This window comes from Camelus dromedarius, chromosome 1 (assembly GCF_036321535.1).
Source record: "Camelus dromedarius isolate mCamDro1 chromosome 1, mCamDro1.pat, whole genome shotgun sequence".
Taxonomy (NCBI): Eukaryota; Metazoa; Chordata; class Mammalia; order Artiodactyla; family Camelidae; genus Camelus; species Camelus dromedarius.
The window spans coordinates 88,399,944-88,415,476 of NC_087436.1; the positions used below are offsets into that span (position 1 = coordinate 88,399,944).

General features: G+C 39.4%; 1 protein-coding gene across 3 annotated transcripts in view; it reads left to right on the top strand.

The window, feature by feature from the left end:
* TEC (tec protein tyrosine kinase) overlaps window positions 1–15,533 on the top strand; it is a 115,013-nt gene that overhangs the window by 32,648 nt on the left and 66,832 nt on the right. For all 3 annotated transcript variants that reach the window (XM_031434995.2, XM_010992858.3, XM_031434986.2), the window contains exon 2: window positions 2,681–2,866. In XM_031434995.2, coding sequence (XP_031290855.1) covers window positions 2,729–2,866 — 138 coding nt within the window. In that variant the 5' untranslated portion in view covers window positions 2,681–2,728. The remainder of the gene's footprint in view (window positions 1–2,680; window positions 2,867–15,533) is intronic.

A 15,533-nucleotide genomic window follows, 5' to 3' on the forward strand; every position in this document is an offset into this window, starting at 1 on the left:
TGAGCCATGCCCCACTTATCCTCCTGGGCTTTCCAACGTCTGCCTTTTGTTTTATAACTATGGTATTGCTTGTTGGGCTGGGAATTCCATATTTGCATGTGGCCTGTTCTTCCGGAGTGTAGCTTGCTTTTCCCTTATACACCACTCTTGAAAGTTGTCATCTTTACCCTACATTGAAAATATGTTGCACAAAGTTGAGAAGAAGATTTCCAAATAAGTCATATTTACACATCAACAGTTTTTCAGGAACAAAAAGATAGAGTGTCAAAATTTTAATTTAAAATAAAGATGACCAACATAGATGCCAAGCAACAAGAGCTTTTCTCTGACTTCTCCGCTTAGGAGAATAGGTCAGTTGGGTCTGTTATCCAGCTGCTTATTGAGAGGCTGCTCTAGACACCAAGTGTGGTGTAAAGACTTAGTGTAAGCGCCCAATCTCTTCGCTTAAGATTGGGGCTCGCAAACCTACCAGCACATTAAATCCTGCTGCCCTGGGACTCACCCCAGACCAATTCAAAGTATCTGGGCTTGGGTTCTGGGCATCTGCATTCTAAAAAAACTCTCCCTACGTGATTCTAATGTTAAGGTTAAAAACGATTCCTTTAGGAGCTTAAAATCTAGGTGAGAAGTTAGAATGTGTACATCAGTTGCTACAGAGCATGGAAGATGATGGTGAGCTCTGTGATGGTGATTCAGAAATCACGGGCACAGGAACTGGATAGTTTTTAATTAATTGGAACCATCCAGAAAGGCTTCATCAGAGAGGTGACTTTTGAGCTAGTAGAGTTTTCACAGGTGGAGAGAGGGGATTTTCTAGGACAGGGAATGGATGCTGATTATTTTGACTAGGGTGTGGAGTGTCTGGGGAACAGTGGAAGTAAAGATTGGATGTTAGGTTACAGCCAGATTGTGGACATTCTCCAGTGTTTTGTCTAAGGAGTTTTGACTTCATTCTGCATGTGGTGAGGAGGCTTTGGGGAGGCACTGAGGATTTCTAGTGAATGCAGTGGCAGGATAAAAATGGTATCTTTGAAGGTTGATCCAATGGGAATAAGGGGTATGTAGTTTGAATAAAGTGAGGCAGGAGCCAGGGGTGAAAGGAAGACCAGTTGGAAAGCTACTGTCATGACCCAGATTATGATGCTTTGAGCTAGGAAGAGAGCATTGCAATTAGGAAATAACAGCAATAAACATTTGTATAGTGTTTTCATTGTAAGTGAGTTCTCTCCCACATCTCATTAAACCTCACTAGTAACCTTGTGGTATTTACTTCCATATTTTGTGAATGAAGAAAACTGACGTTCAGAGGTTAAGCTGTTGTAAAGTAACTTTGCAGAAATTGGAGGGCCTGACTGGTTGACGACAGATTGGTAACAGGGAATTGTAGGGGTGCTTCTGGGGTGTCATGTCGGGTGTGAAGATGGTGGAATTCCTCACTGGCAAACTGAGGGTCAAGTTCCTGGCTCTGCTCTCTGATAACCGCTTATGCTCTTCGCATGACTCCTGTTGCCTCTCTGGTTTGATATGCAGTGACTTCTTGTAAGGGTGTGGTGGAGGGAAGGGAAGAAAGGGCTGTTGTCCATTCAACGTGTCTCAAGTAAGAATCTTTGGACCGTTGCTGAGTATCTCTGATTTTCAGAGAGTTAAATGTCGTTGAATTTAGATGGCTTATTAGTGTAGGTGTGGATAGTCTGGTTGTGGGGGCTCCAGATATAGGGCTGAGGACCTTATGCAGATGAGCTCTGCCCTTAGTAGGCAGGGAGGTACGGGGTTAGCTGAGGGGCTACTGTGTGAGGTGGGTTTCCTAGATGAGCTGAGGAGGGTTAGCTGTGGCTGGGTGGGCTTCCTTTTCTCTTGTGGTTGAGACGGGCTGCAGGGAAGAGAACTGTAGTGTAGAAATCAGGGAACATCCCCGTGGCTCTGGTGACTAGGATGCTTGATCTTTTTATCTTTTTTTTAGGTTCTACGTGTAAGTGATATTACAGGAGTTTGAGATTAACAGATACAAACTGCTATATATAAAATAAACAACAAGGTCCTACTGTATAGCACAGGGAACTATATTCTTGTAATAACCTATAATGAAAAACCTATAATAACCTATAATGAAAAAAAAATATATATGTATAACTGAGTCACGGTGTTGTACACCAGAAACTAACACAACATTGTAAATCAACTATACTTCAATAAGGAAAAAAAAAAGATTACATCCTTATTAGAGCTGGAGATTGAATCCTGTCCACCACTGTGGTAATTCATTTTGTACTATGTACTCATCCAGGAACCTGAGGCAATTTAAATATCAGCCTAAACCAGCCGTGCAGGTGATGCACTTTTCCATCTGAGATAATTGTTTCCCTGCAATCAAGTGCAGAAGAGTGTGCCACCAAGCTAAGGGATGGCCGGGAGGTACAGAGGAGTGAGTCATCATCACGACAAACCTTCGTTAGATTCTTGTGAAATGCTGGGAGTTGGAGGAACAGGATGGGGCTGAGGGAGAAGAGGAGGCTGAACTCTTGTGCCCTGGGCATTTTCAGTTCGGGTGCATAGAGTAACCTAACAGTCATCAGCTCCAGCTATGCTCAGAGTAAAGTCTATTTTGTTAATTTGGAATGACATTATCCTTGGATAATTTACATGCCACATTTTATTACAACTGTTTATTTTCTCACTTTAGAACACTGGGATCTTCAATGGCAGGAGAAACAGCGATCAGAAGACCGAGATGAATTGTAACACTATTCTAGAAGAGATTCTTATTAAAAGGTCACAGCAGAAAAAGAAGACATCACCCTTAAACTACAAAGAGAGACTTTTTGTGCTGACAAAGTCCATGTTAACCTACTATGAGGGTCGAGCAGAGGTAGGAGACAAAGTTTACTTTGCTGCTTTCTATATTGATACTATTTTATAATACTGTTGTTCCCCACACCCCTAAATGTTATGGAATAAGCTTTAAGTTAATAAAGCTAAGGTAATGATTTGTTATCATTTGGATTTGAAAGATGAAGTTTAGGATATGAATAGAAATTGTTCACAAGTCTGAGTTATGGGTTTAGTATACATAAGTGTACATTTTATATCAGCCTACTGAATTAACCTGTTGGAGAAAACAAATTCCTACATCAGTTTTGGATCATTGTGGAATTCATTAAGTATACTGCGTACCTGGCTCTTTCCTATAAGCTACCATATTATGCATCAGAGTCTTCTTCAGCACGTATAAACTGCATCTGTGTTCATCACTTTATATTAATATTTCTTCATTACTAAGTGAAAGTTACTTAAAACTGGTTAGTGATTTGGTGGACCCAAGCCATTACTGAAGTTCACCGACAGCAGAACTATTCAGTGTTTTTGTGATGAGCAGTACTGCAAAGTTCCTTTGACGGGAGCAGGGAGAAGTGGCTCACTAAGGACCTGGTCAGTGAGCATGTGGCTTGGCGTGGGGGGAACATTGTCAGCCAGCTCCAGGCTTTGCAGTTGTTGTAGTCTCTGGTTTACCACTAGATGAGGTACATGCATGAATGTATAGTGGTGCCTGGCCCACCTTTTCCTCCTGACATCTTGCGAATGTGACATCTAGGACTATGGGTCTAGCCATGTGCCTCCCTTTTAAAAATATTCCTGGATTCCAGGGAATGGCTGGAGAGACTGGGTTCCCTTGTTGACCACATACCAGTGTCTAGCTGGTTACAGTGGATTGTTGGCGATCTTGATGTTTGCTTTTATTTTATTTAATTCTACTTTTTTCCTAGAGCAGAATCCTCAGAAATGGATTTACTTGTTTTTATTTTGTTTCTGTTTTGTTTCGATTCCACTAATTTCTCCCACTGATTTCTCTCTGTTTTGGTTCCCCTGATTCAGACAGAATGGCATTGCTTCTCCCTGGTGGTCCTCAACTCTGTTAGTTTCTGCTGTGGCTTGTCATTGTGACCAGTGGAATTCTGTAGGTTCATGTGATTTATGACTATCGTCCTTTACCTACCTTCCTGAATCCCCAGGTGCTGAAGACCCAAACTTCAAAAACTCTTTCAGTTGCAAAGCCTGACCTTAGATGAAGCTATTTCTAGTCTTTATTTATCCTACTCAGTGTGAATTTTTTGCATATATGTGTATACAGAAATATTAATGTGTTTAATTATTTAGGGGTGTCCCAGTTCCTGCTGGGAGTGTTATGTAATGTATGGTATATATGCTATATTACATTTATTAAATCTGAGAAATTCAGGATTCCAAAAGAGTTTCAGATAAGACTAGAAATATGAATTATTTTAAAATCTGAAATATGGTTAAGGGGAAACATTAATAAATTTTGCTTTATAATAAAGATTTGTTATAATTTGAACTTAAAAGAATAGAAATACAGCAGTGAACATGGTAAAGCGTGGTCCTTTACTAACTGAAAAAGCCTCAGAAACCTACATTATTTGCTTAGAAATGTGGACTGATACTATTGGAAATCATTGCAATTGTTAAGTCACTTTGAAGATGATAAATGATGATATAAAGATGATACAAGGTTAAAAGTGCCCTAATTACTTTAGCTTAAGTAGAATAAAGAGAACAGTGGACCCCCTCTTATATCAGAACCTGGCCCACTGTCTTGCCTGGCAGTAGCCTCAAGCCACAAGAAAAACCAGAAAGGGCAGAATGAGGAGGCTGTCATAACATGTAAAAACCCAGCCTCTGACACAGCATTGATTTACTGTATAGCACAGGGAATTATAGCCAATATCTTGTAATAACCAATCTTGGAATATAATCTGCAAAAAATCCTAATCACTATGCTGTACACCTGAAACTAACATTATATTTTTCAATCAACTATACTTCAATTAAAACAACCCAAAAGAATCCATCTCCTTTCTGGCTACTGATGACTGGCCCAGGGAGCCTAGTCCTGTTAGCTGGTCCTGCCTTAACCCCCACTCCTCCCATGAGGTGGCCATGTTGATCCCTCCTGGATGCTGTTCTCAGGCACTGAAGTTCATTGGCATACCTGTGGCCTTCAGTTGGGAATATGGTTGCAAATTTGTTTACCTCCCACAGTTAAAATTAAGTAGTTACCTTTACAAAAAAAGTTAGGAATCTTAAGAATCTGAATTCTTGAGAAAATAAAGTTTTGACAATACTGGGCTGAATTCCTTCATGACAACTCTCAGCCTGTTTTCTAGGTTAGCCCAGTAGCACTTTGCAGTTGTGTTTCTTCCCTCTTGGGGTTGACGTGCTCAGTTCTTTGATTTCCATGGGTGAATGTTCTTATTTCCATTTCCCTCTCCCTAGAAGCCATGATCCAAAAAACACTGTGATGTGGGTAACCCATGAGAATCAACAGGTATTCTAAAAATAATACTGTGTTAAAAATATAAGACTCTAGGTGGATCAGAAAAACCATGGGGGCCATTCTGGGGTAGCCCCAGAGATACTTATTTTACTTGTTCATAGGCTACAGATGGATCTTGTAGCTCTGATTTCAAGTTTCTTTGAAGCAATTAGGTGACACTAGTCCTTTATTACAACTCTCAGTTGATCACAGTGTGAGTCAGGCCTCGGTTTTCTCCTGGTTGTTTGGACCCCAGTTCCTTCGATATCATGGTAACAAGCTTTTATTGAAAATTTTCCTGTTAAGTACAGTTCATTGTACTTTTTGAAGTCTGCTGAGAATTCTGTTCCAGATGATGAGAAATGCAGTCAAGCTGTTTCTTCCAAGTCAGTTGTTGGAAAACTTGTTTCAGTGGCCGCTGTGGGCCATTCTTTGGCTTGTCCTCCTTGCTCTTTCTCACTTAGCTCATGTTTCTGCATCTTCTAGTGAACTGATGAAAGATCTTCCTAGCAATTCATATTGTTTACTCTCACTTATCATAACACAAAACAAAGGAAACTGTGGTCTTGCTTTCTGGTCCAGGAACTAAATGACACATGGGTTAGATCACTTGACATCCTGCTGGAGCCTCTATGTGGTTTTGAGATGGAATCCAGGGAAGAGCAAGGCTGGAGTTTAGTCAGAAAAAAAAGACCCATTAAATAACAGTGAGAAAATGAGGAGTAGAGAGATTTCTATATGTTGAAATGTTGAATACAAAGAACTTCAAGTAGTAGGTAGATCTGCAGCTATCGTTAGCCAAGAAATCAGGAAGTTTTTATAGCTGGACTTTGGTATTACCACTGTGGTTGCTTTGTTGAGTGTAACAGTCCTCTGGTATGGAAACTGGCAAATGGTTTCTACAGTTGAGGGGTAGGGAGACTCGTTGTGTCAGGGATCCCCAAGGCCACCCCCAGGGTCGATGATTCACTAGGAGAACTCATGGGGCTCAGCATGTAGTTGAACTCAACAGCTATGGTTTATTTCAGTGAAAGGAGACAAAGCAAAATTAGCAAGGGAAAAGGTGCATGAGGCAAGTCTGGAGGAAACCAGCCACAAGCTTGCAAGAGACCCTTTTTACTGGAGTCACAAAGAGGATGTATAATAATTCTACCACCAAATTGTGACGGTTGTGAAATGTTTTCTAACTGGGAGCCTCATTAGAGACTCAGTGCCCAAGGGTTCTGTTGGAGGCTGGTCATATAGTCACCTTCTGTCTAGGCATGTACCCAAATTCCAGACTCCAGAAGGAAAGCAGGTGTTCAGCTTAAATCATAGTGTTTGTACAGTTTACGCACAATGAGCTATTCTTATCAGTACTGGGGATGGTAGGATCCTCTGCCTCTCAGATTCCAAGTTTCCAGATGCCAGGCAAGGGCCAACCTTTTTCAGTCTCAGAGGCCTGTTATGTTAACTCTTTTCTGCACATTAATAGTAACTATGATACAATTTATTGAGTACAAAATACAGGCGAGGCACTGTGCTAATAAGTACATGCATTATTTTCTTTATTCCTCAAAACGCTGTATAAGTCTTATTAGTTCCCTCCATTTAAAAAATGAGCGACGTGAGGCTCAGGAAGTTAAAAAACCTGCACAAGGTCAGATACTAATGAATTGCAGGGCTATTCTTTCAAAGCCCACCTTTGAAACAACCTTGATATTCCGGGGAAAATTAGAAAAAAAAATCTATTGAATCTCTCTGTAACACAGGTAAAGTTTTATTTTAAAACTTTGAAGATATTTTTATTTGTTACTTTCAGTTATGATTTTTTAAAACATTTTTTAATTGAGTTATAGTCATTTTACAATGTTGTGTCAAATTCCAATGTAGAGCACAATAATTTCAGTTATACATGAACATATGTACATTCATTGTCACATTCTCTTTCGCTGTGAGCCACCACAAGATCCTGTATACATTTCCCTGTGCTACACAGTACAATCTTGTTTGTCTATTCTACATTTTGAAACCCCAATCTGTCCCTTCCCACCCCCCGACCCCCTGGCAACCACAAGTTTGTATTCTATGTCTGTGAGTCTGTTTCTGTTTTGTATTTATGTTGTTTGTTTGTTTGTTTGTTTGTTTAGATTCTGCATGTGAGCGATCTCATACAGTATTTTTCTTTCTCTTTCTGGCTTACTTCACTTAGAACGACATTCTCCAGGAACATCCATGTTGCTGCAAATGGCGTTATGTTCTTGGTTTTTATGGCTGAATAGTATTCCATTGCATAAATATACCACATCTTCTTTATCCAGTCATCTGTTGATGGACATTTAGGCTGTTTCCATGTCTTGGCTATTGTAAATAGTGCTGCTATGAACATTGGGGTGCAGGTGTCATCCTGAAGTAGGGTTCCTTCTGGATATATGCCCAGGAGTGGGATTCCTGGGTCATATGGTAAGTCTATTCCTAGTCTTTTGAGGAATCTCCATACTGTTTTCCACAGTGGCTGCACCGAACTGCATTCCCACCAACAGTGTAGGAGGATTCCCTTTTCTCCACAGCCTCTCCAGCATTTGTCATTTGTGAACTTTTGAATGATGGCCATTCTGACTGGTGTGAGGTGATACCTCATTGTAGTTTTGATTTCATTTCTCTGATAATTCGTGATATTGAGCATTTTTTCATGTGCCTATTGATCATTTGTATTTCTTCCTTGGAGAATTGCTTGTTTAGGTCTTCTGCCCATTTTTGGATTGGGTTGTTTGTTTTTTTCTTATTGAGTCGTATGAGCTGCTTATATATTCTGGAGATCAAGCCTTTGTCAGTTTCACTTGCAAAAATTTTCTCCCATTCCGTAGGTGGTTGTTTTGTTTTACTTATGGTTTCCTTTGCTGTGCAGAAGCTTGTAAGTTTAATTAGGCCCCATTTGTTTATTCTTGCTTTTATTTCTATTGCTTGGGTAGACTGCCCTAGGAGAGCATTTTTGAGATGTATGTCAGACAATGTTTTGCGTATGTTTTCTTCTAGGAGGTTTATTGTGTCTTGTCTTATGTATAAGTCTTTGATCCATTTTGAGTTTATTTTTGTGTATGGTGTAAGGCAGTGTTCTAGCTTCATTGATTTACATGCTGCTGTCCAGTTTTCCCAACACCATTTGCTGAAGAGACTGTCTTTATTCCATTGTATATTCTTGCCTCCTTTGTCGAAGATTAGTTGACCAAAAGTTTGTGGGTTCATTTCTGGGCTCTCTATTCTGTTCCATTGGTCTATATGTCTGTTTTTGTACCAATACCATGCTGTCTTGATGACTGTAGCTCTGTAGTATTGTCTGAAGTCTGGGAGAGTTATTCCTCCAGCCTCTTTCTTTTTCTTCAGTAATGCTTTGGCAATTCTAGGTCCTTTGTGGTCAGTTATGATTTTTTAAAAAATATTTCTTCATGGTAGAAGAAAATTAACACTAGACAGGGTTTTTGTCTTGTCTCTGCCACTATGTAATTGGACTTCATAAGACAATGTTCTTCATTGTTTTTATAGTTTAGAAATTACTTTAATGAGTAAGAAAGAGAAAGAAAATGCCATATGATATTGCTTATATGTGGAATCTAAAAAAAAGGACACCAATGAACTTATCTACAAAACAGAAACAGACTCACAGACATAGAGGACAAACTTATGATTACCAGTGGGTAAAGGGGGTTGGAAGGAATAAGTTGGGAATTCAAAGTTTGCACCTCTTGGGGAGTGATGGAAATATTAGCTATCTTGATTGTGGTGGTGGTTTCATTGGTGTATTCATCTATCAAAATTCATCAAATTTTACATCTGAAATATTTGTAGTTTACTGTACAGGATTATACCACAGTAAAAATGTTAAAAAAATTCATTACTTTCATGTATATTGTCTATCTCTTTACACCCTTAACTCCTCCTTTGCCATCACTACTTCAACCCAACATACATCAGATCTCTTACCAAGTCCTATGAATTCTCCTTCCCTTCATTGCAACCTTATTGCAGCTCCCAACTTCATTCTCTTGGTGGATCGCTGCCCTTAGTTGATTCTACTCTTGGACCTTCATCTTCAACTATACAACCATCAGAGGGTTATTTAAAACCTGTAGCTTTGCATCTGCTCTAGGATGAAGTTAAAACTCCTTGGTGTAGAATACAAGGTACTTGATGCCTGTTTTCCTTGTCTTCCCTCTCTCTTTCCTCCACTCCCAGCTGGGTCTTCTACCCGCAGTTACTCTTTCACACTGTGCCTTTGTTAATATTGTTCAATCACTGTGGAGTGATATAGCCCTCTACCTGCCTGCCAGGATTTGTCTATCCATTCACTATTTTACCCATCAAAAAATGTGTTGAGTAGCTGGTAAAACACTCAGTTATCTTGTCTGACTCGACTCAGTCTCCACCTTCTCTGAAGCCTTTCCTGTATTCCTCTCACCAGTGGTAGAATCCCCAGTCCACCTCAGCCCTCTGTGCCCTGTTCATATTTTTATTGTGACATCTTGGTTGTTTGACTTTATTTACATACCTGTGTCCCCATTGGACTTTCAGCTCTTTGAGGGCAGGGTTTGTAGCTTTCCTATCTTTGTATTTCTGGGGGTTTAGTGCCGAATTGAGTACTCAGTACATGTTGGATGGCTGGATGGATCAAAGGAGACAGGGAGACCTTAACCGTAACAATCAGGCAGGGCAGGTTTATCCTATACAAACATCATACTGGTAATTCGAGAAGAGTAAGGATTTGAGCCTTGATATTCTGACTCTAAGTTCAGTGCTCTTCCTATAACTCCTCCTTTATCATTTTATTCTAGTTGTACTGAAATAAAAAATTTTATGTAATGAGATGCTTGAAAATTTATCCTTTTGCCGTTAATGGTTAACCATTAGGATGGTGGGGGCAATCAGTTACAAGTATGATGACAAGACTCTCTTAACTATCCTGGGCAACCTCAAATATTTCTTTAAGGCCTTCTGGGTCATATAGGGTTATATTCTTGACCAGCCTGGGAACCTGGAGACTGCAGTGAGATAGGAATAAGAGTTTATTAAGGTTCTGAGATGATTAGATATTTCTCCTTAGTTGTATCCTTAGACTAGGTGGATCCCCCAATGGGAAGCACAGGTTTACCCTTCTAATTGCTACCTGAAATTTTATATCTTCCAGCACTTTCTAGGATTCTAAGGGTGAGTGTGGGGTGGAAGAAATAGTTTCTTTCAATACAGGACAGTTGGAAGCATTTGCATCAGGCTCCCAGACAGCTCGCCAGCTTGTAAAAAGTGGGACAGCTCTAAGTACTCCATAGACAGTGTAGTGGTTAGTGCACAAGGGGATTTTTCTGGCTCTGAAAATGCTCAACTTTGTTATCCTGCAAAAACTCATTTTCTTATTGGCAGTTGAGTTTCCTTGTTTCTGCAATAAGGTAGTACCAACTTCCTGTTTGTGTCTCAATTTCCTTTCTGTGTCTCTTCTCCCACTTTTGATTCATATCTGTTTCCTTATTCTGCTGTCCTGGATCTGACTTCCTATCCTTAATCACCTACAAGGGCCAAGATGCAGGTCTGAAGTCCTAGGGTCTGATATACCCTCTTAATTTGATAAATTGTCCATTGTCATTTAATAACATTCACTTCTTTTTTCCCCCTCTCTGGGAGGCAGAAACCTATTTAAGACAGAAGAGGGGGAGAATGCCATTTGTTCCATCTACATTCCTAAAAAATTTTTTTGTAACTGTAAATTTTGCTATGGTTTCAAACTTGCAGAAAAGTTGCAAGAATATTATAGGGAACTCTCAAGTAATCTTTACTCAGATTCACAAATTGCCTGTGATTTCCCCATTTGTTCTATCACTGTCTTGGTCTCTACCTTTGTCTCTTTCTCTTTACATGCGTGTTGTCTTCTGAACCACTGACGAGTGAGTTGTAGATAGCGCCCCTTTTACCACTAAATAGGTCATTGTGTATTGCCTAAAAGTAAAGACATTCTCTTTTAGAACCACAGAACAATGGTCAAAATCAAGATGTTAAACACTGACACAGTACTTCTATCTGGTCCAGAGTCTGTAGAAAAATTTCATTCATCATTCCACTGATGTCTTCATAGCTCTTTCTCAACCTCCCCTTCTTGCCCAAATCCAGGATTTAATCCCTGGTCACACATTGTGTTTAGTAGGTCAAGACATAAAATTTGTAAATTTCCATGGGGCAAGCAAGAGAAGTGTATGGAGGAAATGCTGTCCCTTGTCCTTTGTTATAGAATGCCGACTATATCACGATTACTCAGTGATTATATATGAGAGTCCACAAACATGAAATCAGGTTTTAAAACCATTGTAGTTGTTCTCCTACTCTAATTCTCATGATCATCCTTAGGAGCTGAAGTTCACCTTCCTGCAGCGTAAGTTATTTTAACCTGGTCCTCTAGGATGAGTACAAATCCCTTATCCCTGTTTTCCTTCCTGTCTCCCACATCTCAATTTTAACTTTTTATTCTTCTGTGTTAAACAATTTTAGACATGTAAAGTGTTTTATGGAAAACAGTACAGGATGAATAAATTACTAGTAAGTGAAGAGGGAGTTTAATCAAAGGTTTGGTCCTCGTGCTACTTAAAAGTAGAAATAATGAAAGAGTTCTAGATCTTGAAAAACACTCTTGGGTCTGGCTCTGATAGTTGTGGTTTCTTCATTGATTATTTATATCGTGATGAGAGAGACAAAGGCTGTACAGAAAATCAACATTTCTGCTCAGAAATGGTATTACCTAGTTTATTTTATTCATAAGACTTAGCTCTCAGCAATTTTTAGTGATATCAAAAAGTCAAATTTCCACCAAAGTTTTATTTAGCTATTTTAGCACTGAATATATTCAAAAAACTGCTGTAGGCACTGAAGGCAATTATGAAGAAACAATTCCCAGAATGTTTGGGAAATGGTATAGTTGAAATAAACTGTGTTTCTCCCTACCTCCTTTTCACATCTGCCTATCTTGAAAGAGACCTGTCTTAATCAGAAGTATGTGTAACATTGCAGTTAAAAAAAAAGAACTGTATTTGACATCATGATTTTTGTAACCTGAGTTTTGTTTTTCTCTGCATCATGAACTATGGGGCAAGGGGTTCTTAGAAATCTTTGAAGATAGTTCAGTAACTTGTAGTTTCTGTTCAGTGTTTTTTGCTGAGGATAAGTATGATAGTATCTATCCTGAGGGACAGTTGAAAAAGAGACCAAATTATATGAGCCGAGGAAGCTTTGGTGGTAAAAGTGTAGACTGTGTACATTTTTGGCAAGGAGGTGGGTGGAGGTTGGGGAGGGGTTGGGGAAGGCCTCCACTTGGCCAAAGGTTGGAGTATGGGCAGTGTTGGGCAGAAAGAGCTCATTCATACTGTGGAAACATCATGTGCAAAGGCCCTGGGGTGAAAGAGGGATTGGTGTGTTTGTGGAGCTATTCTGTTCTAGGCCTGTATAGATTTATTATACTGATAATTACCCATCCAAGGGGATGATTGATTTGTTAGTAATGAAGAAGACTTGTACAATTTTAGAGCTTGAAGGAATTTTAAAGAATAGCCCCCAAATTTTTCACTTGAGGAAACTGAGGATAAGGAGATACTTTGCTCCAGGTCACCCAGTAAGCTAGTTGTTAAGCCTGGACCGAAACTCAGGTCAGCCTCTCTTGTTGCACTGCCTTTGTTCTAGAAAGAATGTGTTTGGGTTGCCCTAGGAGGCGAGGGCACTTACACAACTTAAATAATGTGGTTGTTCACAGAATGGACTCCACCTATTGACTGTTCAGACCCGTTGGCTTAAAAATACTTGCCACTGTTCTGTCTTTGAAGCTTTGTTCTTGCTGTGCCTAACAGTTCTCCTGTTTATCCAGGTCCCATCTCAAGTCCACTTAAGTGAGAGGCCTTATTCACCTCCCCACCCACCAGTTGTAAATGCCAGCCTTTTCAGAATTACTGTTAAATTTATATGCATTATTATCATTGTTGCCTTTTTAAATCACCAGCTACATAATAATCTCCTTGAGAGCAGAGGTTGTTGTCCTGTAATTTGAGTATATCACATAATGTCTTGCACCCACTAGGCTCTCAAAATAATTCTTGTTGGTAATAATTATACATAGCCATTTAAAACTACAATTTGAGTTGTTTCTAAAACCATTTTGAACATGGTTTAGCCACTGGTTAATACTGGTCAGATACAGGTAGAGAATTACCCATAGAAGGGAGCTGAGAAACACCTGTGTTATCCAGTGATTAATTCTGTGACTCTTTTAGGAGAACTCCTGACATTATTGGCCTTGGGTTTTGTGAATATTACTATACTTCCAAGATAAATATTAAAGTTTAATGATTACTACTTCAGATAATTAAAAACGTTGTTGCAATCTTTTTACCAAAGCTCTTTTTTTAGACCTTTTTAATTTTTAGTCTTAGAGAGCTACCTATAGTATTTGCATAATTCCACATTGGTAAACACCTGAAGTAAGAAATTGCACACAATATGTGCAATATAGTTGTTAAATAAAATTAAGTGAATAAGTAAGAGACTTAAATGAAATATCTAGTGAATTTTAATAGATTGTGGGAAAGGAAACCTCCCCCCAACAACTTGGTCCAATCATCCTGGTTGTATGAGGAGACTTTTGGGAAAAGTTCTATTTTTATTCCAAGTAATCACATAGATGTAGCTGTTCTTAATTGTATTTGCCACTGCAAAAAGTAACATGGATAGGTGTAATTCCCTGCTCATGAGATTGTAACATGTGAATTTTTCTCCTTGTAGGGGACTATGTCTGTCTTTATGTGTATGTGTGTATATGTATATGTGTGTGTGTGTATTAATATTTATGTATTTCCTGACAGAAGGGAATCCATATACTTTTTTTCCAGCCCTCCAGGCCCATGTTGTTTCCTGTGTCTGGAATGACCCCTGTCTACCCACCCAGCCCTGTTGCTGCATGTTCAAGTCTGTCCGATGTTCAAGTCTGTCTGTTCTTCAAGGCCCAGCTCACTGCCCTTTCTCCTCCCTAAAGCTTGTCCTTCAAAACCCTTGGCCAGAAGGCATCTCTTCTGCTACTAAACTCCTCCTTATGGTGCTTTTTTTCTTGCATTATGGACGCTTGAGGATTTTCTCCTCTCTCAGTCTAGGCTCCCTAAAGACATGGGCTGTGACTTATGTGTGCTCGCCTCTTCCATAGCATCGAGCGTAATGCCATCAATGCAGCTAAATATGCAATGAATGTTTTCTGAATAAATTCAGAAATTAATGAAAATTTACTTTAGTTTCCTCAAATGTGTTTTGGTTATGTCTTACTTGCTCTTTATTCATCCTGAAAGTTCAATAAAATGAATTTTCTTTTTCTGTGAGTATATACCAGGCATGCAGTAAATAATTTGAGTCTAAGTATAATAAAATTGCATTGGAAGTATGCAGGGGAAATGTTTATGTTTATAGGCATATTTTCTTAAATGATATACAAAGTTAATACAGTGCATTATCCATATGGAAAGGGATCTTCAAAAATTGAATGTTAAAATGTCATCTCCCTTATTTTACTTCTGATAATAAATTATCTAATGGTGTCTTTCACTGGTAACTCACATGGGGAGGAAAGAATACAGGTTCACACCTGGTTCGGATCCCAGACCTGCCATCTGCTGATTCTGCCGTCTTGGCCAAGTTACTTAGCTGCACCTCAGTCTTCATCTCTGGCATACACTTTTATTTGTTATATGGGACTCAGATCATTTGTTTTTCTTTATTCATCATTTGTACAACAAAGATTTAATGAGTATGTACAGTATGGTAGGAATAGAGGAATTAAAAGATGTATGATTCTGGCTTCGTGAAGCCTACAGTCTGATTCAGGTACAGTTCTGCCATTCTGGGTTCATGATCAGACGTTTCTATGCTACATCCAGTCTGTTTCAAAGGGGGCCTCTTGAGATCTGGAGCTCTTACCTTTGTGTACCCCTGTTGTTTGCACTTGTCCATGCATTTCTGGATGACCTGGGACTCTTAACTTCCCTGGCCCTTGGGTTTCCCTTTGTTCTTAAATTTTACATAGCATAGGTTTCGCAGAAGCACAGGGGTTTTGCATACTTGCTTGTAATGCTTTGTTCTCCGTAGCATTTCCACAGAGCATATGTTTGGGTAACCAGCACATTGGCCACCATCTGCTTCACAAGTGAAGGCACTGGGGGAC